At 41.0% G+C, this 27,805-nt stretch overlaps 1 protein-coding gene across 1 annotated transcript; it reads left to right on the top strand.

Moving 5' to 3' along the window:
* The first annotated feature begins 2,757 nt into the window (after positions 1-2,757).
* On the top strand, positions 2,758-3,797 carry LOC105057927 (NADPH-dependent aldehyde reductase-like protein, chloroplastic). Its single transcript, XM_010940650.4, has one exon. The coding sequence runs from the start codon at positions 2,818-2,820 to the stop codon at positions 3,610-3,612; it is 795 nt and encodes a 264-aa protein (XP_010938952.1). The 5' UTR covers positions 2,758-2,817; the 3' UTR covers positions 3,613-3,797.
* The last annotated feature ends 24,008 nt before the right edge of the window (positions 3,798-27,805 follow it).

The following is a 27,805-nucleotide window of genomic DNA, read 5'->3' as shown; positions in this document are numbered from 1 at the left end:
CTATATTACTCAAGGTCATTGTCTAATCTCTTGTCTCCCTATGCATCAAGCATTTCTTCACCATTCTAGAAGGGTATCTCATTATTGGCTAAGTTGGTGAAATCAATCTCCACACCATTCATGGACAATGGGTCACTAACCTTATTCTAGCATGATCAATGGGCAAGAACCCCTTGCACTCTACCCTTCCAAACATCTATTTCTTTACTCACAACCAGACCTATAACATTACTGCATTCATGAGGAAACCAAATAGTTTACAAAATTTCGTATCCTCAATACCCCATGTTGCTCAAATTAAGCTCCAAGCTTTGAACAATATCATCATAAATATTAGCTAAATGCAAAGAAGGATAGAAGGACTTGGATATGGAATAATAAATAAGAGCTTTTAGTGTCCAAATGCTACCTTTTCTTAATGCATGGAGGCATCATTTCCCATTTTAGAAAAATAATATAAAAGCTGTCGATCCTAAAAACACATAAAATATTTAACTAGATATGCTATAACAATAAGCTCCTAACTAATGATATCTTGATGAAGAAAGGTTTACCAGGACCAATGGCATGCACATTATGCTATAACAATGGTGAAGACCTCGACCATATGATGTTAAATTATAGCTATTCAAAATGACTATGGAGCTTGTTGCGGCTCGTCTTCGATGGGGAAGGACCGCTCGTCGAAGAGAGGGCATAGCCGAGAGGGCCGAGAATGAGAGCGAGGGCTCGTGTTACGTTGAACGGAGGTGAGGTCAACTCAGATCAGATGGAAAGGTCAGTCGGCGATGTTCGATGGCAGTAGAAAAATCTGTAAGAAAAGTCTTCACCGGAGATGGCTCCGGCAAGGATACTCCAACACTCAAGTTAGTTTTTAGCTCAATAGGTAGAGGAGCGAGTGAGACAGAGTTTCGGACTTTGAGGTCTTGAGTATGCGTACCTCTTGAGGGTCCCTTCTTACATCCATTTATAGAGGGAGTAAGATGAAAGATGAAAGAATGGGAGAGCATTTCAATAACATCCAATCATATGGAGCTGCATGGAGCCATCTTTAAATGGCTCTGTCAGCAGGCATGTTTTTTGTCCTATGCATCGATGGTCACGATGATGGATTTTATCATACACATGTGGCATAATTAATGACTTTGTGGTGCCCTATCATGGTGCGCGACAGATCGCCTAGGATATGACCTCAGAATGATGCCACTTGATGGGACTACATGGCGACAACACTTGATCGTTGGCTATTTGACCGATGTCAATATCCAAGTCGGCCACTAATCAAAGCAAGATGAAAGGAATTGGGAGCAGTTCGAGGTGAGTACCTTATGTGCCAGTAGTCCTGGACTCGCCTAGTAGGGTTGGAGAGTCAGATAGATAGACGATTGATTTGAAATATCAGGTGCCATAGGCAACTAAAAAACTTGATCTCTGGATTAGTGTTGTCACGATAGGTAAGTACGTCAGTTTCTTATTGATGCCACCAAAGAAACAGACTGATCATTGGTTGATGTAGTCTTTAACTTGGATAATGTCGTCATGTCCAGATAATGTTGAGGTCAGAGTTCAACTAACCTCAGCTTTCAAACGAGGTCGGCCTCTCGATGAGGGAGGCTTTTTGGGGACCCCAATTTTTTATTAAGGTCGGCCCTCTGGTGACCTAGGCTTCACATCAAGATCGGCTTTATGATGATCTCCAAAATCTGGCTTCACATCGATAGTTTCATGTTGGTATTCTCCCATGGGGTCAGTCTTTATCGAGATAAGCATCCGATTGAGATCGGTTGGATGAGATCGATTAAGTGACAAGGATCTATCCCAACAAAACCTACTTCTACAACACCTACAACCTTAATGGTTGTCTAGCTCGGTTCATTTGGAGGCAGACACACAATCGAGAGGACAATTATCTAGCTTCGATATCTTAATTGCCATCTCGCTATTGTGCCTGTGGAAGGAGAGGAGCAACATAATTTTTTCATTTTTACGCCACAACTGCTCCCGAGGTAGCTAAGATGGTGGTCTCCTTGATAAAGGACTAGACAATAAATGTTCAGAATATACAAATAAGTGAGCTTTATTCATAGATGCACTCGATTGTAAGGAGAGTATGAGGACATTGTGGGTTTCACCGAGTTGCATATGGCTCTTAATTGGAGGATGAAGTTTTCTATCACCCATGCAGTATCAACTAACTTCTGATTCCTAAGTCCTTAATGTGACATCATACCAAGATGCATATCAACCAATTATTTCAAGGGAGGAAACTTCGCTAATGGACAAAGAATTTTCAACATATCTTTTATATGAGTCTGCATAAAATAGAGGGAAAAAATATTTATACTTTTCTATCTAACTTCTAAAATTTTGCATGCAAATTTTTATCTTGAATATAAATATTAGAAGAAGTGACTTACTTTTATTTTTTTTATTTGAAAAAATATAAAAAAATAAAATTTAAATTTAACAAATTGATCATATTTGAATTTTGACTTTTGACCTCGTAAACAGAAGGTTGGTATTGGCTAAGTTTTGATAGTTTTTTTTCAGCTGACCCATATCTGGTCCCACCCCATCCGATTGCTATTCCTGCACGGAACAGCTTTGCTGACAGCCGTGCTGACGATCAAACATCCGATTCTCCATGTAAACCCTCTCCCCACCCAAAAAAAGAAAAAAAAGCTTCCGACCCACCGCTGGTGACGGCAGCGCTGACGGCATCCTCCACACAACGCCTATAAATGTATGCAAGGGATTCCGCAGTAGATCTCGTCTCCTTTGTCGACATCCACCATTTGGTTCCCGAAGGCTTTAACCATGGCTGCCGTGAGGTCACCCATCACGACCCTTCCCCTGGCCGGCCGCGTGGCCATCGTCACCGGCGCCTCGCGCGGGATCGGCCGTGCCATAGCCGTTCACCTCGCATCCCTCGGCGCCCGCCTCGTCCTGAACTACTCCTCCAGCTCCTCGCAAGCCGACCTCCTCGCCACCGAGCTCAATTCTTCCTCCCCATCTTCCTATCCCTGCGCTGTCGCCGTCCGGGCCAACGTCTCCGACCAAGCGGATGTCAAGTCCCTCTTCGACCGGGCCGAGTCCTTCTTCGGCACCCAAGCCCACATCCTCGTCGCAAACGCCGGATTGCTCGACTCGAAGTATCCGTCTCTCGTCGACACCACCGTCGAGGACTGGGACTCCACCTTCGCCGTCAACGCCCGCGGCGCCTTCTTCTGCTGCCGGGAGGCAGCCAACCGCCTCCAGCGGGGCGGCGGCGGCCGGATCGTGACAGTTTCGTCGTCGCTGGTGGGGGCGCTGAGGCCGGGGTACGGGGCGTACACGGCGTCGAAGGCGGCGGTTGAGGCGATGACGAGGATCCTGGCGAAGGAGCTGAGGGGGACGGGGATCACCGCCAACTGCGTGGCGCCGGGGCCGGTGGCGACGGAGCTCTTCTTCGCGGGGAAGAGCGAGGAGGTCGTGCGGCAGGCCGCGGAGCTGAGCCCGCTGGGCCGGCTGGGGCAGCCGGAGGACGTGGCGGGGTTGGTGGGTTTCCTGTGCACGGATGCCGGGGAGTGGGTGGATGGGCAGGTCGTCCGAGCGAACGGAGGCTTCATCTAATTAATAATGATTGAGTCATTTATTTACCAAAACATAATTGAGTCATTTCTCATTTATCTTGCAGGTGATAGTTGGGATCTTTTTTTTTTTTTTGAGTAAAGGAGTGATGGTGGGTTTTTGTCGTAAGTTTATAATTATAATGTAATTGAGAGCTTTTGTTTGATGGGATCTCATAGGTTGTTTCATTGATAAGTGTTCCAGTGATACTTATTGACCATTATACCAGAAAATAGTAGAATAATTCTGCCGTTTGGTTGGAAGATTTGAGTATAAAAAATATTATTTAAAAAATAATAAGAATGGAATGGGCAAATAGCAGGCGTTGTTTACCATTTGAGTTACGGCACGTGATAGTTGAACCGGCCGCCTCGATGGATATGAAAATTTGAGTGGCTGCGTTATTGGATAAGTTAATAAAGTTATCGTTGAAATTCAAAATATAAGGTGACGCTTTCTCTTCCGCCATCTTTCTCGACTACCCAATAACTGCTAAAAGCAACTCTTTCTAACCCAAGCTCTGCTTCACTAAACATAGCTCCATTTTCCTCCCCCATCCCTTCTCGAATCTTACTTCTTGTGCAGAAAAGAAACGGATTTTTCGAAAGTCAAAGAGAATAGAATGTAAGAAAAATCAACTGAAAGAGGTCAAGAGTTGATCTTAAGTTTCAAAAAGTCAACTTTGACATTGAAGTGGTATAGTCTAAAAATTGACCGCTACTTTTGTCGAGTTGACACTCTCTAACAGACAGAGAATAAAATTTTTCAGCATTAGTCTCGAATCAACTTCTACTTGATCTCGAGTTAACTCTCTTAGAAAAGATAGAAATTTATATTATATTGACCAGACTTCAAGTTGATACTTCTATCAAGCCAACTCGGAATTATCTCTGTTGGGTTCCAGCCACGCAATGAAAAGTAATTTTCAAAAATTTTAAAATCAAACAAATCAATAGCTTTAACAATTAAAACTATTGAGCCGAACCCAAAACTCTAGAATTACCTTGCCGATATCGATAAAACAAAACAAGCATACAAAAAGAAATAAAATTTTTACTTTCACCAAAAAAGATGAAGTGGCATATTGGTGTTTTTTATGAGACTCTAAAGTAAAAGACTTCCAATGGTGATCAACACGGAAGTTAGCCAAGATCCTTCTTAACCAGTGCGCTGTCGCAGCTTTATCTTCTCAAAAATACTGCCGGCTTCGAACTCAAGGAACGATTGCGCCAAAGCCTAGTTGCTTTCGAACTTATCACCAGAATGACACTAAGAAGACACTCTTCAGATCACTTACAATCTAGAATTTGATTTTTGACTCCAACATATGAAAAAATCAAACCCTAGGGCACACTAGCAATACTTGATATATCACTCACTACCATTCTTGCAACTTTTGCCACTCAATTTCTCCTTATCTTTTTCTCAGATTTTTTTAAAATTTTTTCTATGATTTTCACACCCCTTAACTCTGGTTTCAACCCAAAATCCTAATAGCAAAGCTATGTGGGATGTCCCATATAAATATGGGACCAAGGGATGTGTCATGGGACTAAGGGGCGCCAACCTTTGGCACTCCACTTTCTCATGTAGTGAATAAATTCACTGTGTGGAATTTTTGGCACATGAGAGCTTTCACATAGAAGGACTCTCCCTCTTCTACGTGCCATAAAAATTTTATTAAAATTTGACGATAAATCAAAAGACTTCTGGTTGAGAATTTAAGGCAACACGTAATGATAAGAGCCTTCTTTAAGAAGGACTCTCTATCTTCACACGTTAAAATGAAAGGGGTGGCATTAATATTTTGGCATGGCATCTAGTAGGCGTAGAGGAATCTTTCTCCACTTGAAAATACTTCAAGTTGGGTAGGAAACCAATTAAGAGTGACTCAATACCATTAGGTCAAAAACAACTGGTCTAGGTTAGCTCAAACACTTTGATCTAAACCAATTTAGAAACTTGGATTAATACAATGTACTAGCATATCAAATTAACTCATAGAACTTATATTAAACTCTAATTAAATCAGATCAAGATCAAATCTCAAAGTGTGTGATCCATTGAGTTTCAAATCTAGCCGGCAGTGGATCAAGAGTTTCGATGTAATCCTAATCCGATCAGATTAGGTCACTGAAAAGTCTCAATCAACCAGGACTCCTCCTAATTAATTTTAGAATTAAATTTTTTTAATTTTGATGAGTCTACAAGTCAAGATTGATGTCTAGTAACATATCATGACTACCCGAAAGATTTAAAATTTTGATAAAAAATTATCAAAATATCTTTCAGTGGTAAGTTACCGTGTAATTCAATCCTTCAGTAAAACAACATCTCAGATGATTTATGGGCATGAAAATATATCAAACCCAATCACTTATCTTTATGTATCTCGATCAAAAGATGATAATTCAGTTGATGATATATTAAAAATCTTTTTTTAATTATCATCCTACTTTGGTCAAAGACTTTCGAATCATCGATCTATGGGATCATATAGGATGTTCGCTCTCTTTATTAGAAGTGACTGATCCTTTATTGATCACTCACAACCTCTATGCACACTTCATTATATCCAAAACACCCCATACAAGGATCAAAAAATCAAGTTAGAAAGTGAACCAAAATATGGATCCATGTATACAAGGTACCATGGTGATCTCAGATCAAAAGATCACTTACACAACTCCCACTAGAGAATCATCAGTTGATATATAAATAAGACTCCATCTGATATTCTCTCGCAGGTCTATTCAGTGAACTCATTCTTTAATGAGCATCCATATCTTTGTATTAGTATAACCACATAAGTGGTTGTGAGATCAACTATCCTCATTTCTGAGCATACATAGGACATGCTAGTCTTACTGATATCATTGATTTTTGACTCAATGAACCAACGACTAAGAATATTTTAGGTCATGGCTATCAAAAAATAGGTCTCACTGATGTGATCTCATAATAACCATAAAATTATTGTCCGAACCTATGGGGTTCATTATAATCTTAAAAACAATAAGATGCAACATATAATGAATCAAAAATATCTATTTTATTAATAATATAAATATCAATTACATGAGTCTGAAAGATAAATTATAATAAACACCCTATCACATTCCATATATGATTGGCTTGTAGGATATTATTCTTTCAATCTTTCACTTGCACTAAAGTCAATCATCCCTATACTTGATACCCATGCTATCAAGGTAGCAGTCAAACTGCTGCATTGACAAGATTTTAGTGAACGGGTTCGCTATATTATTTTTTGTGTGAACTCGCTCCACGATCACATCACGTCTTTCGACAATCTCTCGAACAAAGTGGAACTGTCTTAAGATGTACTTAGATTTATGATGAGACCTTGGTTCTTTGACTTGAGCAACTATTCTAGTATTATCACAATAAAGGAACACAGGTTGTTCAATCTCTGAAATCACATCCAATTTTATGATGAATTTCTTCATCTAGATGGCCTCTTTAACAGCCTCACTAGCAGCAATATACTCAGCCTCAGTGATCAAGTCAGCAATAGTTTGCTATTTGAAATTTTTTTAACTTACTGGACCACCATACAGTATGAACATGTACCTAGATATAGATTTACTATCATCCAAATTAGATTGAAAATTAGAATCAGTATAATCTTTTAGTTTTAAATTAGATCCACCATATATTAAAAAAATATCTCTAGTCCTCAAATACTTGAGTATATTTTTCACAGCTTTTCAATGATCCTCCTCGTGATCAGCCTAAAATCTGCTTACAATGCCCAACACATAAGCCACATCTGGCCTGGTATATAACATAGCATACATAATCGATCCTACAGTCAAAGCATAAGGAATAGAACTCATTCTATTTCTCTTTTCAGATGTCTTAGGAGACATCTTCTTAGAAAGTTGTATGCCATGACCTATGGGTAAGTAACCTCTTTTACTTCCCTCCATATTGAACCTCTTCAACACAAGGTCAATGTACCTAGACTGGAACAAGTCTAGCATCCTTTTTGATCTATTTCTATAGGTCTTTATACCAGGTACATAGGATGCTTCACCCAAGTCTTTCATGAAAAATTTTTATGATAGCCAAGTCTTGACCGATTGCAATATCGGGATATCATTTTCAATGAGCAGTATACCATCCACATACAAGATCAAGAAGATAATAGTACTCTCACTAGTCTTCTTGTACACACAAGATTTATCCATATTTTTTATGAAGCCAAATGATTTGACTGTCTCATCAAAAAGATGTTTCAGCTCCTCGATGCTTGCTTTAATCCATAAATGGATCTATTCAGCTTGCATACCTGATTTACTCTCTCTTTAGTGATAATCTCTCTGACTGAGTCATATAGACTTCTTCCTCAAGATTTTCATTGAGGAAGATAGTCTTGACATCCATCTGTCAGATCTCATAGTCATGATATACTGTAATAAAAAGCATTATCTGTATAGATTTGAGCATGGCTACCGGTGAAAAGATTTCTTTATAATCAACATCTTATTTTTGTTTGAAATCTTATGCCATCAGCCTAACCTTATAGGTCTCTATCTGACTATCTGCTCCAATCTTCTTTTTGAAAATCTATTTACAACCTATTGGGGTCACACCCTTAGACGCATCAACCAAAGTCCAAACTTGATTGATATACATGGAGTCTATTTCAGATTTTATGGTATTAAGCCATTTGTCAGAGTCACTACTCATGACAGCTTCTGAATAGATCGTGGGGTCATCATTCTCAATGATGGGTGATGTGTTTTTCATTCTCAATGATAAATCCATACCTGAGTGGTACATTACGCACTCTACTTGACCTTTGGAGAGGAGGTGTGTGTAGTGGCTGTACCTCAATAATGGGCATATCTGGTTAAGAATAATTTTATGAATCTTGGATGGGTTGTAGGTTTTGAACTTTCTCAAGTTCAACAGATCTCCCACTGTCTCCTTCTTAGATAAATTTTTTCTCTAAGAAAATGGCATGCCTACTAACAAACACCTTTTATTGAGTAGGATTGTAGAAATAGTATCCTATATTCTCCTTGGGATAACCTATAAATCTATATTTTTCTGATCTAGCATCCAGTTTATGTCCATCAATATTTTTCATATAAGCTAGATAATCCCAAATCTTAAGATGCTTTAGATTGGATCTTTTTCTTTTCTATATTTCATATAGAGTGTTAGAAATAGATTTAGAAGGTACTTTATTTAAAATATATGCTACGGCCTCAAGAGCATATCTCCAGAAGGATATCGGAAGATCCTTGAAATACATCATAAACCACACCATATCTAATAAGGTGCGATTCTTCTTTTTCATAATTTTATTTAATTGTAGAGTATAAGGAGGTATCTACTTCTATTTTATTTTAAATAATAAAAAAACTCACTAAATAAGTATTCTCCTCCTTGATCAGATCGAAGAGCTTTAATATTTTTTCAATTTATTTATTAAACATTCTTTGATACTCTTTAAATTTATCAAAGGCTTCGAATTTATATTCATTAAATACACATATCTAAATCTAGACCTATCATCAGTAAATATGATGAAATAAGAGTATCTACCTCTAGCTTGAGTCGATATTGGACCATAAACATCAGTATGTACAAGGTCCAATATGTCACTCGTCCTTTCTCTATTTCAGTCAATGGAGTCTTGATCATTTTTTCTATGAGACAAGATTCACAAGTTTCATATAATTCATAATCATAAGGATCAAAAAATTTATCTTTATATAACTTGTTAATTCTTGACTCATTTATATAGCCAAGTCGGCAAAGCCAAAGGTATGTGATATTCATATCCTCTTTCTTTCTTTTCTTCATATTATCAATATGAAATACATTATCATTAAATGAAAGAAACAAAAGATCATTATCAATATAAGCACTTCCATAATATTCATTAGAAAAATATATAGAACAACCATTGTTCTTTGCATTTATTTCAAAATCTTGTTCCAATAACAATGGTACAGAAATAATATTTTTAACAATATTTAGAATATAATAACAGATCTTCAGTTTCAAACTTTTATTCGAAGGTAACTTTAAAACCCTAGTTCCTATGGCTTTAGCCTGAATGGACTCTCCACTAGCATCAAACAGCTTGAAGTCACCTTTATTCAGATTCTTTATTTTCTATAGATCCTGTAATGATTTGCAAAGGTGTGAGCCATAAGCAGTATTTAATATCCAAGAATCTAAAAATGAAATACTTAATGATAAGTTAGTTGGTATCATATACAAACCTTTGGCAATGTTTGTCGATTTCACGGTTGCAAGGTCCTCCTTGCAATTCCTCTTCTAGTGGCCCTCCTTGCCACAGTGATAGCAAGTATCTTTGAAGGAGACCTTCTTTACCTTCTTCTTAGAGATGCTAGCCTTAAGGTTCATCTTTTTCTTAGAATCCTTCTTCATCTTCTTCTTGTTGATCTTATCGATAAGAAGTATCGAAGCCTTTTCACCATTAAAATGGCTCTTTACTATTTTTAACATGTTCAACAGCTCAGGCAGGCTAATGTTCAGTTTGTTCATATGATAATTTATAACAAACTAAGAAAAAGAGTCAGGAAGAGACTACAAGATCAAAACCTCACTTGTTGCCCAGCTATGCAACCTAAGAGGGAAGGTGAATTGAGTTTTTAAAAATTTAAACTTAACTTACAACTATGAAGATTTTTTAACAATGAGCAAGATAAGTATGGAGAGTGTAATTTATGCAAAGTGTAGAAGTTGGATGTAAGAATATAAGAGGATACAGAAATTTAAAAGGAGAGCAAGTAAGCACAACACAAACAAGAAGATTTATAGTGGTTCGGTGCCAATCTTGCACCTACATCCACTCTCCAAGCTCCTACTTGAAAATTCAAATCCACTAAACTGTATTCAACCTGAATACACTCATTGAAACCTCCTACTCTAGCTATCCCAAACTAAAATACTTATTTCTCGGATACAAGCCAACCCAATACAATAAGATTCAAAGTTCGAATCAATCTTTCCATATTTTGGAACCCTTCCCAAACAAAAATAACAACTCAAAAAGAGTATTACAGTTAATTGCATAGAAATACAGATGAAGCTCCTTTAATGAGCGAATAAAGCTTTAAATACACTTTACACAATTAGAAGGAAGCTCTTTCTGATTTTCTCAAGGTGGTTGGAGACTTGAATGAGCTCTTGAGGAGTTGGTGAATTTGAAAATAAAAATTTCTTTAACTTCAAAAGGGCTCTTTTCTTAAGACTGAAATGAATGCTTGAAGAACCTCTTTAAATCTCTTTTTTTTTTTTTTGATTCCCTCCTTTAAGTCCCTTTATATAACTTTAAATAATGGTAGAGAGTAATCTGACTGAAATAGAGCCGTTAGAGCACATTAAATGAACATTAAATGCAATTAAAATGGGTTAAAAACTAGCCGTTGCGAAAATTTTTCAACACAGGGGTCGACTCATAGGGTCGACTCATGCTCATGGGTCGACTCATGGGGTCGACCTCTGTGAAAAAGAGCAGAAAATGACTGTTCTGTAATTTTGACCTGTAAAGCAGCAGAGGTCGACTCATAGGGTCGACTCATGCCAAGGGGTCGACTCACAGGGTGTGCCAGTCAAAAAGTTTTGCATGTCGTTCAGCCCTTCTAGCCATGAGTCGACTCATGGGATCGACTCAAAAATATAAACCTAATTTTTTTAAAAAATATACTTCTAAAAATATTGAAATTGCCTCCAATAGATTGCACATCTTTTGTTCTTGCTCTTGAGGCTTCCGAATCAGGTCTTGATAAAATTATGATTTTGCCCCTGAAATGCAATAAATCTTTTTTCAAGTCAAAATCATTAGAAACCTCTTCAAATATTTTATAATCATCAAAATTAATTCAAGGAGCAACAATCTCCCCCTTTTGGATGATGACAAAACACTTAAGCTAAAGCATATATAAAGCATTGAACATGAATTTCAAAGTTATGAAGATGCATTACTTAAATATTATAGTCAAGTATTGAAACGAAATGCATCATAAGTAGTTTAAAGATAAATTTAAAATTTATTATAAATTTAAAATTTATTATAAATTTAAAATTTATTATAAATTTAAAATTTGCTTATAAGTGTATTTGCCTGGAAAGAAAAGCTGATTTTGATTCTTTGGCATATGACATATGTGCCTTTTTGCTTAGCAATTTACTTATTGCTCATTCTTTATTTGTTGCTTATTGTTAAATCTTTATTGCTCTTATTGCTTAATCTTGATTTTTGAATTTTTGCTTATTGTTCAATCTTTATTGCTCTTATTGCTCAATCTCGATTTTGATTCTCTACTCCCCCTTTTTGACAGCATCAATTGAGATTCTCTGCTTCTCTTTTTAAAGGACATATTTTCTCTATTCCTTCTTTTTAATGGGATCAATTTTACTTCTTTAGCTTCCTTCTTTGATTGCTTGTTTCTTTATTGCTTATTATTTTACTCCCCCTCAATATAGCAAACGTAAAAGATATACCAATTTGCTCATTTAAAAGATATTGCTATTCAAGTATTTCACAGCACAAATCTCATAATTAAAAGCAATTCAGAGATATTCATTGAAAGTCAAAGTGTATATATATATATATATATCCAAAAGGTGACTGAATACATAGATATTTCAATACATAAGTGTTAACTTAGAGTACAAAAGACATGGATAGAAACTATCCAAGAGTGAATCAGTCAACATTACATTACATGGCCCACAAGATAGATCCTAGACCAAAACTAAAGAAAGGACAGACAACATTGGATCTAGTAGATATCATGGCTGGATGGATCAGAGTCTGATGAATCAGAGATGGGGTGAGGAGATGAAGGATCATATCCACGAGCTCGACCTCGACTGCGTCTGCCTCTGCCTCGGGTAGAGGGGCCAGCACGAGAAGAGGGATGAGAAGATCCTGAAGGCTGAGAAGCTATGGACTGAGCTACGAGTGAGAGTCTGATGGTGTCCAGAAGATTCAAGGCTCTCGAAACAGACTGTAGTAGGGCACTGAACTAAGTGGAAGCATGTTCATTAGAGCCCCTGATCTCTCTCCTCAAGAAGTCAAAACCATTCTCTAAGACTCCTCGCAGTCTGGCCGCCTCTGCAGATAGATCTGAGACCTCTGTGATGTCCTCATGCGGCTGTGGATGGGCTAGAGCTAACACTTGTCCCTACAAGTTAAGTACTCTGCCAGTCAATCTCAATATACAACCCTCAAGCTACTCAATGCGTATTGACTGATCAGAAATCATCTGAAAAATGGTAGAGATGTGAGGGATCAGTGTCTGATCAAATACATCGAGAGATGTCGATCCCTATGCAAAAGCTAAAGTACCCAACTGACGAGATAGTATGAAAGCTACACGCTGAGATATCATCTCTATCTGATCATCAGCCAATCTGATCTCTGAAGGATGTGCTCTGCTGTCCGACTGCTGAACTGAAGTATGCCTCCTCGCAGACTCTGACGGGCCAGCCTCGTGGTCAGAAACAAACTGAATATCTGGTGATACTGCCCTATGATCATGGAGGGGTGAGGATGGTCCTTCCTCCTTTGCTCTATCCTCAGCTCTCTCTTCCACACATTTTGTCCAACCACCATCAGTTTTGAAAAATTCTATACGGTGCAAAGTATGGCGGTTGATAGTGTCGGAGTGAGATACTCTAGCTACTGCCTCTCCCTCAAAGCTAACTCCAAACCTCCTAAATACTAAAGTGAGAGCCATACCAAAAGGCAAGTGTGCCTTGGACCTATTCAAGGTCTCTCTCATAGCCTCAAACATCAATACCGAGAGGTTCAGGGGGGTTTGAGAAATTACATGATACATAATGCAGATGTCCCGACCAGAGAGAAGATCATGTCTACCACTTCTAGGAAAAAATAACTTAGTTACCATGTGGTGCAGTAGTCTCATCTCAATAGAAAGAATTTTTGCCTATAATTTGTTCAGACTTCCAGTGAAGGCTCTCCCTAGGATAACATTTATTCCTTCCTCTTTAACTGGGAGTTCCATGTTGGTATATCCCTCACAAGGTAAATGAAGTATCTCCCCCAAAAGCACAGTATCTAGGCTAATGTCTACACCCTTCACTGTGGATTTCACTGTTTCATTGCTGTACCCCAAGTTTAGGTAAAACTCTCTGACAAGATCAACATCAGTATTTTCTTTCAAGGAGCAATAAAATTTCCATCCTTGGTCCTTATTCTTTGATCCAATGGTGAACCCCTCTTTTTCAAAAAATCTGAAATCAATATTTTTTTCGGATTCTACTTTTCTATCAGAGAGGGATACCTTACTAGGGCTGATTGGTGACCGGGTTGTAGCTGGAGCTGAAGCAGGAGCAGGGTTTGAAGCAGAAGTGATCTCAGTTGCTAGTCTCTTTCAGTGCACACTTTCCTCCAACCCGCGAATGGATTTTCTCCTCTATGGAAGCTTCATCTTGGGAGCCATTTGCACAGGCAGGACTAGTAAGGAACTTAGGAGAGCAAATGTGAGGGAGAGATGAAGGGTTTTTAATGGAAAGATGAGGATTTTGGAGAAGTGATGTGCCGATTTGGAGAAGATGGGTAGAGTCTAGGGTAAGCTCGAATCGCTCCAAATAAAGAAGAAAAAGAGGAGGAACTTGGTTCCAAGAGGGCGATTTAGAGGGTGAGAGATGGTGGGAGAAGGATCTTGAGAGAAAACTTGGATTTGAGGAAGAAGAGAGGGAGACTTTTGGTTTGGTGGAAGGAAGAAGGTGGAGAGTTGGGTTGGCTCAAGGAGAGATTTCCAACAAAAAGAGAGCGTCCGAAGGATTTAGTCATTATTACAAGTTTACCCTGGGGTCGACCCTAGGGTTTGACTCATGGCACAGAAAAATTCAAAAAAATGATGAAATAATTTCGAAAAAAATTTAAACATTAGGAGAAGGATGTTTACCCAAAAAATGATTATGAGAATAATAATTTTGGGCTTTTGAGCACAAAAGAAAAGATGAGAATTAAGCCAAAAAGATTTTTTATGGTGATACCTTGAAATCAGAGAGACACTTAAGCAGATGGATCAAGGATTCCTAGTTCTCTCCTAATTTCACAAAATCTATCTTCACTTAAGGCCTTGGTAAAAATGTCAGCTAATTATTTTTTAGTACAAATATAGTCAAGAATTATCTTTATTTTGGACATGTTCTCTTATGAAATGATGCCTGATTTCAATATATTTTGACCTAGAATATTGAATTGGATTTTTAGTGAGATTTATAGCACTAGTATTATCACATCTTATGAAAGTTTCATTAAGTTTGATACCAAAGTCTTCGAGTTGTTGCTTAATCTACAAGATTTGAGCACAACAACTTTCGGCTGCAATGTATTCGACCTCGACCGTAGACAATGCTACCGAATTTTGTTTCTTGCTAAACCAAGAGATTAGGTTAACTCCAAGAAATTGACAAGTTCCACTAGTACTTTTTTTATCTAATCTATATCCAGCAAATCAACATTTGAATATCCTATTAAGTCAATTAATGAGTCCTTAGAATACCATAATCTTAGAGTTTGTGTACCATTTAAATATCTCAGGATTCTTTTAACTGCATTCAAGTGTGATTCTTTTGGATTTGATTGAAAGCGAGCACATAGACAAACACTAAACATAATATCAGGTCTACTAGCAGTTAAATATAATAGAGAACCAATCATGCCTCTATAAAATTTTAAGTCTACACTTTTACCTTCTTCGTTCTTGTCAAGCTTACATGATGGGCTCATGGGTGTGCCAATTGCTTTGGAGTTCTTCATTCCAAATCTTTTGAGTAATTCTCTTGTGTACTTGCTTTGGATGATGGAGATTCCTTCCTTTGTTTGTTTGATTTGGAGTCTGAGGAAGAATGTAAATTCTTTCATCATGCTCATCTCGAACTCCCCCTGCATGAGCTTTACAAAATATTGATAAAGAGTTTCATTAGTAGACCCAAAAATAATGTTGTTGGGTATAAAGTACCCCCCGGCCGAAGTTTATAAAAGATCGATCCCTCCAGGGCTCTTTCGGCTCCCGACCTTATGTGTGGCGTCTCTCCGAACCCCCTCAACCGTCCGGACTTCTTCTACAATGAACTTCTGCATTCATCCACTGGGCCACCCCAAAGGCCCTCAGGGCCCCACTGTTAGCCGACCTTCTATAGCAACCGACTACCCCCGAACTTCTTTCAGACTTCATCAGCATCCGAGCTTTTCCGACAGTGAGATTTCTATAGTAACCATACTCCACCCAAGTTTCTACGATGATCAACCGCCTCTCGGATCCTAATCGAGCTCCCGCGAGAGCCAAACTTCTGCTACGAACGATCTACTCCGAACTCTTACAGCGGGCTGTCTACCCCAGACATCTCCTGTAAGCAAATTTCTTTCGAACTTCTGCACCAACAGGTAGACTTCAATCGAGCTTATACAATGGGACGGGACCTACCAGCTAGGTCGCTACTCCGAGCTCCTACGACAACCGATCTTCGATCGAGCTTCTACGGTAAGCGATTTCCTTTCAGCCTTCTACAAGAACCAGACTTCGACCGAACTTCCACAGTGGATGGATATCGGGTGAACTTTCTACGACGGACGGACTCCGACAGCTATATTCCTACAACAACCAATCACCTTCGATGTCTGTCGAACCTCCCCAACGCCATCCGAAGTCCACCACCGGTCGACCCTCCACTAGATCCTTCATGAAATTAGACTTCTCCAATGGATCATCTTCAGACGAGCTTCCACGTCCGGCGAATCCCAGATGGACCTCTCTAGCAATTGGACTCCTACCGGGCTTTGCCAATGGAAAGTCTCCATCCGAGCTTCTACAGCAGATGACTCCCATCCGTAGTATCAGTGCCTAAGGCACCCGATAATAGTAGACTCGTCAGTAGCCTCGGAGACATCCGAGCTTCTCCCAGACCAACAATAAAAAGCCATTCCGCTCCATCAGATGTCCCAACCGAGCTCCAGCCGACAAGTTCAAACTCTCTGGCAAGCCATGACGAAGGCCACTACCTTGCTCCACTCCCTGCAATGGATTCCACGTGATTCCACCACTCTCTGACAAGCCACGATGAAGGCCACTACCCTGCTCCACTCCCTGCAATGGATTTCGTGCGGCTCCACTACACTCTGGCAAGTCACGACAACGGCCACCACTCCACTCTCCGTAACCAACTCCACGTGGCCCTGAACGACCCCTGGCGCCACTACTCTCCGTAACAAACTCCAGGTGGCTCTGAACAGCCCACTGCCAGGTGGTTACAGGCATCGCTGTCAATCGGTTGCCCTCTCCATCTATAAATAAGGACCCTCATATATGTTTTTCTTTAAGCTCTAAACTCTATCTCAAAACTCTGTCAAATTTTTCGCTCGAGCACTCCATTTCTATTGAAGTAGAGTACTGACTTGAGCGTCGGAGGGTCTTGCCGGAGTACCCCCAACTCTGGTTTAGACTTTTTTTGCAGGTCTCGACAGCGGCCGCGGTCATCCCAGCTCCAGCTTCTCCGACTTTAACAGAATTCTGCACCAACAGAATTGACGCTAGAGGAAGGGGTACCTTGTTCTTTGCAGTACCCTTGTTCTTAAAGGAGTGCTCAATGGGACTGATTCCGATCATCTTCTCCAACATCCTCTTCTCCTTCTTCTACTAGATCTTCACCTGATGCCTCCCCATAAAGCATCCACCAGGCAATCCATGGCCTCCATGGCTAGATCTCAGGCTCTGACCTCACCTTTGGTTTCACAGGCCCTCCTCCTCCTCCGGCAATAGTGGTTGACAGATTCATCCGACGCCGGCCTGAAGGTAGGGAGAATCGATCGAGGGCCCTGCCACGATCAGAGCCACCGAGGAGGGAAGAACAACCTGGAAATCAGCCTCCAATCGAGATCATCTGCACTATCTCTGGAGAGCCCCGGAAGGGAGCGGCCAGTGGATCGACCGGACTGCCCAAGCGGCAAAGAACTGAAGGACCCATGACCTTTACTGAAGAAGACACCCGAGAGATCCAGTTCCCCCATAATGATGTGGTTGTAGTTTCTTTAAATATTGCTGATTATGATGTATGCCGCATTCTTGTTGATAGTGGAAGCTCGGCTGATATTTTGTTTTACGATGCCTTCTCAAAAATGTCCATCCCTGACGGTCGTTTGGGGTCGATTAGCTCCCCTTTAATAGGGTTTACCGACGATGCTATCCTGGTGGAGGGTGTAATAACCTTGACTGTAGTTGCAAGTCGATATCCAAAACAATCCAGGGCCCTGGTGGATTTTCTGGTGGTGAGGGCGCCGTCAGCCTACAACGTAATTCTCGACTGACCTGGCCTCAACGCCCTCCAGGCTGTAGTATCAACCTACCATCTGAAATTCTCTACTAACCAGGGGGTCAGAGAAGTCAAAGGAGATCAAGCCCTGGCAAGGCATTGCTATAATATAGCCCTGCAAAGAAGTGGTCAGCCAGACCCCTGTTCGGTTGATAGGTTGGACACTCGCGATGACCTGACAGAAGAACGGGATGGGCCAATGAAAGATCTTGTCTCAATTCCTTTGCATGATGGGAATGAGGAACACATGGTGAAGATTGGCTCCAACTTGGGGAAAGAGGTACGGATGCAGCTTATCAATTTTCTGCAAAAGAATGCGGACGTTTTTGCTTGGACTCCAACGGACATGTCAGGGATCGATGCTGAAGTTATACAACACCGTCTGGCCGTCGATCCCAAGCACCGACCGACGAAGGAAAAAATTCGAAGTCATGCACCGGAGAGACAGGTGGTAATAGCCGAGGATGTTGATAAACTCCTGAAAGTCGGATTCATCAGAGAGGTCAACTATCCGAGCTGGGTTTTCAATGTGGTCTTGGTTAAGAAGGCGAATGGCAAATGGAGGATGTGTATAGACTTCAAAAAACTGAATAAAGCCTGTCCGAAGGACAGTTACCCTCTGTCCAAAATTGACCAACTAGTAGATGCAACCTCGAGCCACGAGCTTCTCACCTTCATGGATGCGTTCTCCGACTACAATTAGATTATGATGGCGCTAGAGGATAAAGAAAAAACTACTTTTATAACTAATCGTGGCCTTTATTGTTACAGGGTCATGCCTTTTGGCCTCAAAAATACAGGGGCGACATATCAGCGGCTAGTGAATAAGATTTTCAAAGAGCAGATCGGTCGCAACATGGAGATCTACGTGGATGACATGCTAGTAAAGAGCAGATCCTCGGTGAATCATATCGTCGATCTTGAAAGACCTTCAGCGCCCTTTGAAAATACAAGATGAAGCTGAACCCAGCCAAATGCGCTTTTGGAGTAACCTCAGAAAAATTCCTGGGCTTCATGGTATCGGGATGCGGGATCGAGGAAAATTCGGAAAAGATTCGCACCATTAGGAGATGACCGCCCTGAGATCAATAAAGAAGGTTCAGCACCTCACCGGAAAGTAACGGCTCCAAATCGCTTCATCTCGAGATCGGTCGAGCGTGCCTACCTTTCTTTCGGACCCTCAAGCAGCCCAAGAACTTCTGTTGGATCGTTGGATGTCAGCAGACGTTCGAAGAGCTGAAGAACTACCTCAGCTCATCACCATTATTGGCAAAGTCCGAGCCTGGAGAGGAATTGTTCCTATACCTGGCGGTTTCCCCTGTGGCCCTCGCTGCAGTTCTGATTAAGGAAGAAGTGAAAATTCAACGGCCGATCTACTACATAAGCCGAGTATTCAGAGATGCCGAAACCAGGTATACTATGTTAGAGAAACTAACTTACGCCTTGTTGATTGCAGCTCGAAGGCTTCGACCTTACTTTCAAGGACACACCATAACGCTGCTCACCGACCAGCCGATCAAGGTGGTTCTGCATCGAGTGGATGCCTTTGGGAGAATCGCAAAATGGGCAGTCGAGCTCATGGAGTTCGACATTAACTATCAACCTCGGCCAGCGATCAAAGCCCAGATATTAGCGGACTTCGTGGTGGAATGCACTATCCCAGAGGAGGTCGAACTTGGACAAGATGAAGCCGATAATCCAGGGCTCCGGCCGAACTCCCCCGAAGAAAGAGCTGATCTCCCTGATGGTTCTTGGGCCCTCTACGTGGATGGTTCCTCCAACATGTCAGGCACAGATGCGAGCCTGATCTTGGTCAATCCAGATGGAATTATCGCGGAGTATGCACTGCGCTTCGAGTTCCCTGCAACAAATAACGGAGCAGAATATGAAGCTCTGATTGCAGGACTGAAGGTCGCCAAAGAATTAGAAGTAGATCGGCTTCAAGCCTACAGTGATTCTCAATTAGTAGTAGGACAGGTCAGTGAAAATTATGAAGCTCAGGAGGACAGTATGGCTAGATATCTCGAAAGGATAAGGGAGATCATCCCTACCTTCGGCAGTTTCGACATCAGGTAGATCCCGAGATCGAAAAATGCCAGGGCCGACCTTCTCTCCAAGTTGGCTACGCTGGCTCCGACCGAACTGCCTAAGGAAGTCTTCTTCGAGGTTCTGAAGCATCCAAGCATGGAAGAATCACAGTCTGTGATGGAGATTAGCTATGAATCCAATTGGATCGACCTACTAGTTACATACCTCAAGGACGAGGTTCTTCCTCCTGATGCAAAAGAGGCTCGGAAGCTTAAGAACCAGGCCTCCTGATATATCCTCTACGAAGGCAAGCTATACAAGAGGTTGTACTCCTTGCCCCTCTTGAAATGTCTCCGGCCTTTCGAAGCCGACTTCGCCTTGAGGGAGGTACATGAGGGAGTCTGTGAAAATCACATGGGGGCCAGGTCTTTATCCCATAAGCTGCTCTGACAAGGTTATTACTGGCCTACCATGTACCATGACTCCGTCGAATATGTCCAAAGATGTGACTGGTGTCAGAGATATGCCAATATACAAAGGCAACCTACCTCCGAACTTACACCATTGAGTGCCCCGTGGCTGTTCGCGCAATGGGGGATGGATATCCTCGGACCTTTTCTCATGACATCAGGGCAGCGAAAGTTCCTCCTGGTGGCAATAGACTATTTCACTAAGTGGGTTGAAGCTGAACCTTTGGCAAAAATCACGGAAGCTAAAGTGCAGGACTTTATCTGGAAGTCAATTGTCTATAGGTTCGGCTTATCCAGAACCCTCATTACTGATAATGGGTGATAATTTGCTGGAGCAAAGTTTGCCGAATTTTGTGAGGACCTAAACATCTCCCACAACTTCACTTCAGTGGCCCATCGTCAGGCAAATGGCGAGGCTGAGGTGACCAACAGGACTCTGTTGCAGGGCATCAAAGCGAGACTTGAAAAGGCAAAAGGAACTTGGGCTGACGAGCTCTATCACGTGTTGTGGGCATACCGGACTACTCAGAGATTGCCCACGGGGGAGACACCCTTTGCCTTAGCTTTCGGGATAGAGGCCGTGATCCCAATAGAACTCAAGCTTCCGTCAGCACGAGTCGTGGCATTCGACGAACGACGCAACCCACAGGATCTCAAGGCCAATCTCGACTTGTTAGAAGAAAAGTGAGAGATGGCTCAAGTTTGGATGGCGGCTTACAAACAGAAAGTAGCCCGCTACTACAACTCCCGGGTCAAAAGTAAAGTCTTCAGAGTGGGGGATCTGGTGTTACGGCGAGCCGCTGCCTCACAACCTCAGAATCAAGAGAAACTTGCCCCAAACTGGGAAGGCCCGTATGAAGTCAAGGAGGTAGTCCGGCCCAGAATGTACTATTTAAAAGAGCTCGGAGGAGCAGAGCTTCCGCGACCATGGAACTCGAAAAATCTATGAATGTATTACCAATATCTTTATCTTAAATAAAAGTTTCGTATTTGCATATTTTTCTTTTAGCATGAGTTTATAACGACAGGAAATAACTCTCTCATGCAATTGAAATTAAGCATGTTAGGAACAGGAGGAGAACCTCGTCCTAACATGAGCAAAGTCGAAGGTCCGATTTTTTAAAGATCGGATCGGGGGAGAGGCTCTCACAACGGCCCTTATGTGCCCCCACAGCCTTGTTAGGAACAGGAGGAGAACCTCATCCTAATATGAGTAAAGTGAAGGCCGATTTCTTAAAGATCGGATGGAGGAGAGGCCCTCACAACGATCCTTATGTGCCCCCACAGCCTTGTTAGGAATAGGAGGAGAACCTCATCCTAACATGAGCAAAGTTGAAGGTCCGATTTCTTAAAGACCAGATGGAGGGAGAGGCCCTCACAACGGCTCTTATGTGCCCCCACAGCCTTGTTAGAAACAGGAGGAGAACTTCGTCCTAACATAAGCAAAGTCGAAGGTCCGATTTCTTAAAGACCGAATGGAGGGAGAGGCCCTCACAATGACCCTGATGTGCCCCCACAGCCTTGTTATGAACAGGAGGAGAACCTCATCCTAACATGAGCAAAGTTGAAGATTCGATTTCTTAAAGATCAGATGGGAGGAGAGGCCCTCACAACGGTCCTGATGTGCCCTCACAGCCTTGTTAGGAATAGGAGGAGAACCTTATCCTAACATGAGCAAAGTCGAAGGTCCGATTTTCTAAAAGATCGGATGGGGGGGAGGCCCTCACAACGGCCCTAAGGTGCCCCCACAGTCTTGTTAGGAACAGGAGGAGAACCTCATCCTAACATGAGCTGAATCCGACTGTCAAGAACAAGGGGAAGACCTCGTCCCGACGCAAACAAAGACTCGGTTGATCGACAAGGAGGAAAGCTTCCTCAACGACACCTCTACGCTTTCACGACCCCGTTAAGAGCAAGGGGAAAACCCTCACTCGAACATGAAAGAGAAAGGAGAAGATGAAAAAGAAAAGTCGATGAACTACTTCTACAACAAATAAAAACAAACTACATCAAAGACATAAGAAACTTTGTCTCAGTCGCTAAGAGGGAACCTGACATGGGCCGAGGATAAATCGACCTCCTCAAAGTAACGAAAAGTTCGGACCCCCAAGCTCGAGCACCGAGAGAAAGCATCAAACTCAAATGGCCTCGAAAGAACCTATGGTCATCAACCAAAGGGCAAATCGACACTGCAATGATCGGGAACCTCCAAATAGCGTTGACATCGAACACGATGAAAGACAAAAAGAATCCGGTAAATAATCGATTAATACCAGAATGGGTGAGGTAATAAACAATTTCATTCTCATTTCATTGATGAAGTATACATTACAAAGCCTTGAAGGCCAAAAAAAGAAAGGAGGGGATGAGGTAACAGAAAATTCTCCTCTCATTTTATTGGCGAAGTGCACGTTACAAAGTCTTAAAAAAAAAAATAAAACAACAAACAAAACAAATAGCTCTAAAGAAGCTTGGCTTCATCAGACTTTGAACTCTCAGTTCCAGCCATCGTCAAGAATTACTTCAAGTACTTGGCTTCTTCTTTCAGTCCCCCTTTTGGGTCAGCAATTACTCCAGTATTATCTTCGAAGTACATGTAGACGCCATCTTTTTCGCGCCATAGTTTCCACTGCCTCACGATGACGGCGGGCATGACCTTCTTTCTGAGGTCAGGTTCCCCCTCACAGTGACGGCGGGCATGACCTTCTTCCTGAGGTCAGGTTTTCCCTCATCATGACGTGCACCGAGAAGCCCTCGCAGTCGAAGATGTGCCATAAGCACGGGCTCTGGGCCATCAAGGCGAAACACTGTCGGATCTGTCTCTTCTACCCTCACCTTCTTCGCCAACCCAGAAGTTGTAGCATCTTCCTACTCGTGGGTTTTCAGGCTCTGGGCTAACATCAGAGCTGCATCCGCATCCATATCTGCAATGAAGGAAAACCAGCGAGTCTACAAATGGGGCCGCAGAAGCAGAGAAGGTTTTGAGGCTAACCCAAGCTGGTCTGAGGGATGCGGGGGTACAGAGATGAGGATGACTCAACGGATGCCTAAAGCCAGGAAGGAAAGACTGAAGAAGCTCCCATACAAAGTGAGATCCCCGAAGGGGAGAGGCAGGTTTAAATAAGCGATGGGGTCCAGTGCAATAACAACTGCAAGACTCCTTAGACCAGTTCGTGACCACCGCGTGGCCCACTCATCGTGGCAAGCGGCTGGAGGTAGCCGACAATTAGTAAAACCATTATGGCACTGTACCTGGGACTACACTCCGGTGAAAATTCCAAAAAGAAGAAATCTTTTTCGAAAAGGCTCTAGTACCAGCGTACCGAATGTCAAAATATCTGGCAACCGCTGAGTACGAAAATCGAGGAGAGCAGCTTCGGCCATGAGAATTTCTCTGTACTTCCTTCATTCAGAACCCAAACTTGGAAGTAGGGGGACCGGTGTTGGGTATAAAGTACCCCCCGGTCGAAGTTTATAAAAGATCGATCCCTCCAGGGCTCTTCCGGCTCCCGACCTTATGTGTGGCGTCTCTCCGAACCCCCTCAACTGTCCGAACTTCTTCGACAATGAACTTTTGCATTCATCCACTAGGCCACCCCAAAGGCCCTCAGGGCCCCACTGTTAGCCGACCTTCTACAGCAATCGACTACCCCCGAACTTCTTTCAGACTTCATCAGTATCCGAGCTTCCCCGACAGCGAGATTTCTACAGTAACCAGACTCCACCCAAGTTTCTACGGTGATCGACCACCTCCTGGATTCTAATCGAGCTCCCGCGAGAGCCGAACTTCTGCTACGAATGGTCTACTCCGAACTCTTACAGTGGGCTGTCTACCCCAGACATCTCCTGTAAGCAAATTTCTTCCGAACTTCTGCACCAACAGGTAGACTTCAATCGAGCTTCTACAATGGGACGGGACCTACCAGCCAGGTCGCTACTCTGAGCTCCCATGACAATCGATCTTCGATCGAGCTTCTACGGTAAGCGATTTCCTTTCAGCCTTCTACAAGAACCAGACTTCGATCGAACTTTCACAGTGGATGGATATCGGGTGAACTTCTACGACAGACGGACTCCGACAGCTAGATTCCTACAACAACCAATCACCTCCGATGTCTGCCGAACCTCTCCAACACCATCCGAAGTCCACCACCGGTCGACCCTCCATCAGATCCTTCATGAAACCAGAGTTCTCCAACGGATCATCTTCAGATGAGTTTCCATGTCAGGCGAATCCCAGACGGACCTCTCTAGCAATCAGACTCCTACCAGGCTTCGTCAATGGAAAGTCTCCATCTGAGCTTCTACAGCAGATGACTCCCACCCATAGTATCAGTGCCTAAGGCACCCGACAACAGTAGACTCGTTTGTAGCCTCAGAGACATCCGAGCCTCTCCCAGACCAACAATAAAAAGCCATTCTGCTCCATCAGATATCCCAACTGAGCTCCAGTCAACAAGTCTGAACTCTCTGGCAAGCCACGACGAAGGCCACTACCCTGCTCCACTCCCTGCAATGGATTTCACATGGTTCCACCACTCTCTAGCAAGCCACGACGAAGGCCACTACCCTGCTCTACTCCCTGCAACGAATTCCGTGCGGCTCCACTACACTCTGGCAAATCGCGACAACGGCCACCACTCCACTCTCCGTAACCAACTCCACGTGGCCCTGAACGACCCCTGGCACCACTACTCTCCGTAACAAACTCCAGGCGGCTCTGAATAGCCAACTGCCAGACGATTACAGCCGTCGCTGTCAACCGGTTGCCCTCTCCGTCTATAAATAAGGACCCTCAGATATGTTTTTCTCTAAGCTCTAAACTCTATCTCGAAACTCCGTCAAAATTTTTGCTCGAGCACTCCATTTCTGTTGAAGTAGAGTACTGACTTGAGTGTCGGAGGGTCTTGTCGGAGCACCCCCAACTCCGGTTTAGACTTTCTTTGCAGGTCCCGATGGCGGTCGCGGTCATCCCAGCTCCAGCTTCTCTGACTTCGACGGAATTTTGCACCAACAAATGTCATCAACATATATTTGTATAACTAATATATCATCTTGATTTCTTTTAATGAAAAGGGTTGTGTCTACATTTCCTCTTGAAAAACTATTATTAAGTAAAAATTTGCTTAGCTTTTCATACCAAGCCCTAGGTGCTTGTTTCAAACCATATAGAGCTTTATTTAATTTAAAAATATGATTAGAAAAAGAATGAATTTTTAAAATCTGAAGATTGTTCTACATAAACTTCTTCAATAATATATCCATTTAAAAAAATACTTTTGACATCCATTTAGAATAATTTAAATTTTATAAAGCAAGCATATGCAAGTAAAAGTCTAATTGCCTCTAATCTAACAACAGGTGCAAAAGTTTCATCAAAATCAATTCCTTCTTCTTGATTATAATTTTTTGCAACCAATCTTGCTTTATTTCTTATTACATTTCCATGTTCATCTAATTTATTCCTATATACCTATTTTGTGTCGATTATTGAATAATTTTTAGGTCTTGATACTAAGGTCCATACATTATTTCTTTTAAATTGATTAAGTTCTTCTTGCATTGCATTAATCCAATTATAATCTTTTTCAGCTTCGTCTATAGTTTTAGGTTCAAGATGAGAGACAAAAGTAAAATGATTGAATGCATCTTTAAGTGAAGAATGAGTTCTTACACCATGTGTAGGATCACCAATGATTAGTTTCTTGGGGTGATTGTATTCATACCTTCATTCTTTGGGTAGATTATTTATACCTTGAGGTTGTTCTTATTATTCTTCACCTTCCTCATCCTGTTTGTCTTCATGTTCTTCATCATCTTGAATTGTTGAATCTTTTAGAGTGATCTCTTTTATCCCTTCTATAAGAGGATCTGCATCATCAAAATCTTCATTTTTTCTTGAAGAAAGATCGTTAGTTTCATCAAAGACAACATGTATTGACTCTTCTACTATCAAAGTTCTTTTGTTGAAAACCCTAAAGGCTTTACTAGAAGAGAAGTAACCAAGAAAAATCGCTTCATCGAATTTTACATCAAATTTTTCTAGTCTTTCTTTACCATTGTTTAACACAAAACATCGACAACCAAAAACATAAAAATATGCAATGTTTGGTTTTTTTTCTTTCCAAAGCTCATAGGGAGTTTTCTTTAAAATTTGTTTAAATAAAGCATAATTTAATATGTAATATGCCGTGTTAATTGCTTCCACCCAAAAGTATCTTGGAAGGTTGCTTTCACATAGCATGGTACGGGCTATTTCTTCAAGAGTTCTATTTTTTCTTTCTACTATCCCATTTTGTTGGGGTGTCCTAGGTGCCGAAAAGTTGTGGCCTATTCTTTTTTCATCACAAAATTTTTTAAAATCTTAATTTTTAAATTCGGTTCCATGATCACTTCGAATATTTTGAATTGAAAAACCTTTCTCATTGGTGACTTTTCGATAAAATTTAGAGAAAACTTAAAAAATTTCATCTTTGTGTGCCAAAAAGAAGACCTATGTAAAATGAGAGAAATCATCAATAATTATGAAACCATATCATTTTCCACCTAGACTAGTAGTTCTAGTAGGTCCAAATAAATCCATGTGCAATAGTTCTAATGGCCTAGAAGTTGAAATAATATTTTTTGATTTGAATGAAACTCGTATTTGTTTACCCATTTGGCATGCATCACAAATTCTATCTTTTTCAAAATTCAATTTGGGTAAGCCGATAACCAAATCTTTTTTAATAAGTTTTGAAAGTGAATGCATGCTAATATGTGCAAGCCTACGATGCCAAAACCAACTAGTCTCATTAATCTTGGCATTCAAGGCTACTAGGTATTGCATGTTTATATTAGAAAGATTATTCAAATCTATCATATAAACATTACCATGTCTATGCCCAACAAATTTAATACCTTCATTAATAGGACTAGTTACAATACAAACTAGTTTCATATATCAAATATATATAGTTTCAGATCTAAATAAAAATGCATCATATATACATCAAATTTTAGATCTAAAACTAAATTTATACATATCAAATATATATATAATTAAATTTAAAATAATGATTAAAATATTTTAAAAAATATCTTTTCAAAAATCGATTCACATCAAACTAGGATAACCTTTACAATATAGGGGGTAAGCCCAATATCAGGACAACCTTATATCAGTTTGATGTGAATTTTTTAATCATTCTAATTTTAGAACTAAACTTAAATTAAACATATCATATATGCTAATTTTTAGATCTAATAGATTTGATTTAATTATGAAGATTCAAAAATGACTTTGTATCTTTTATCACAAAATTGATTGATACTTAATAAATTATGTTTTAAACCATCTA

Source organism: Elaeis guineensis, chromosome 15 (assembly GCF_000442705.2).
Source record: "Elaeis guineensis isolate ETL-2024a chromosome 15, EG11, whole genome shotgun sequence".
Lineage (NCBI taxonomy): Eukaryota > Viridiplantae > Streptophyta > Magnoliopsida > Arecales > Arecaceae > Elaeis > Elaeis guineensis.
Note: the sequence above shows the minus strand (reverse complement) of the source record. Positions and strands in the feature narration are given on the sequence as shown.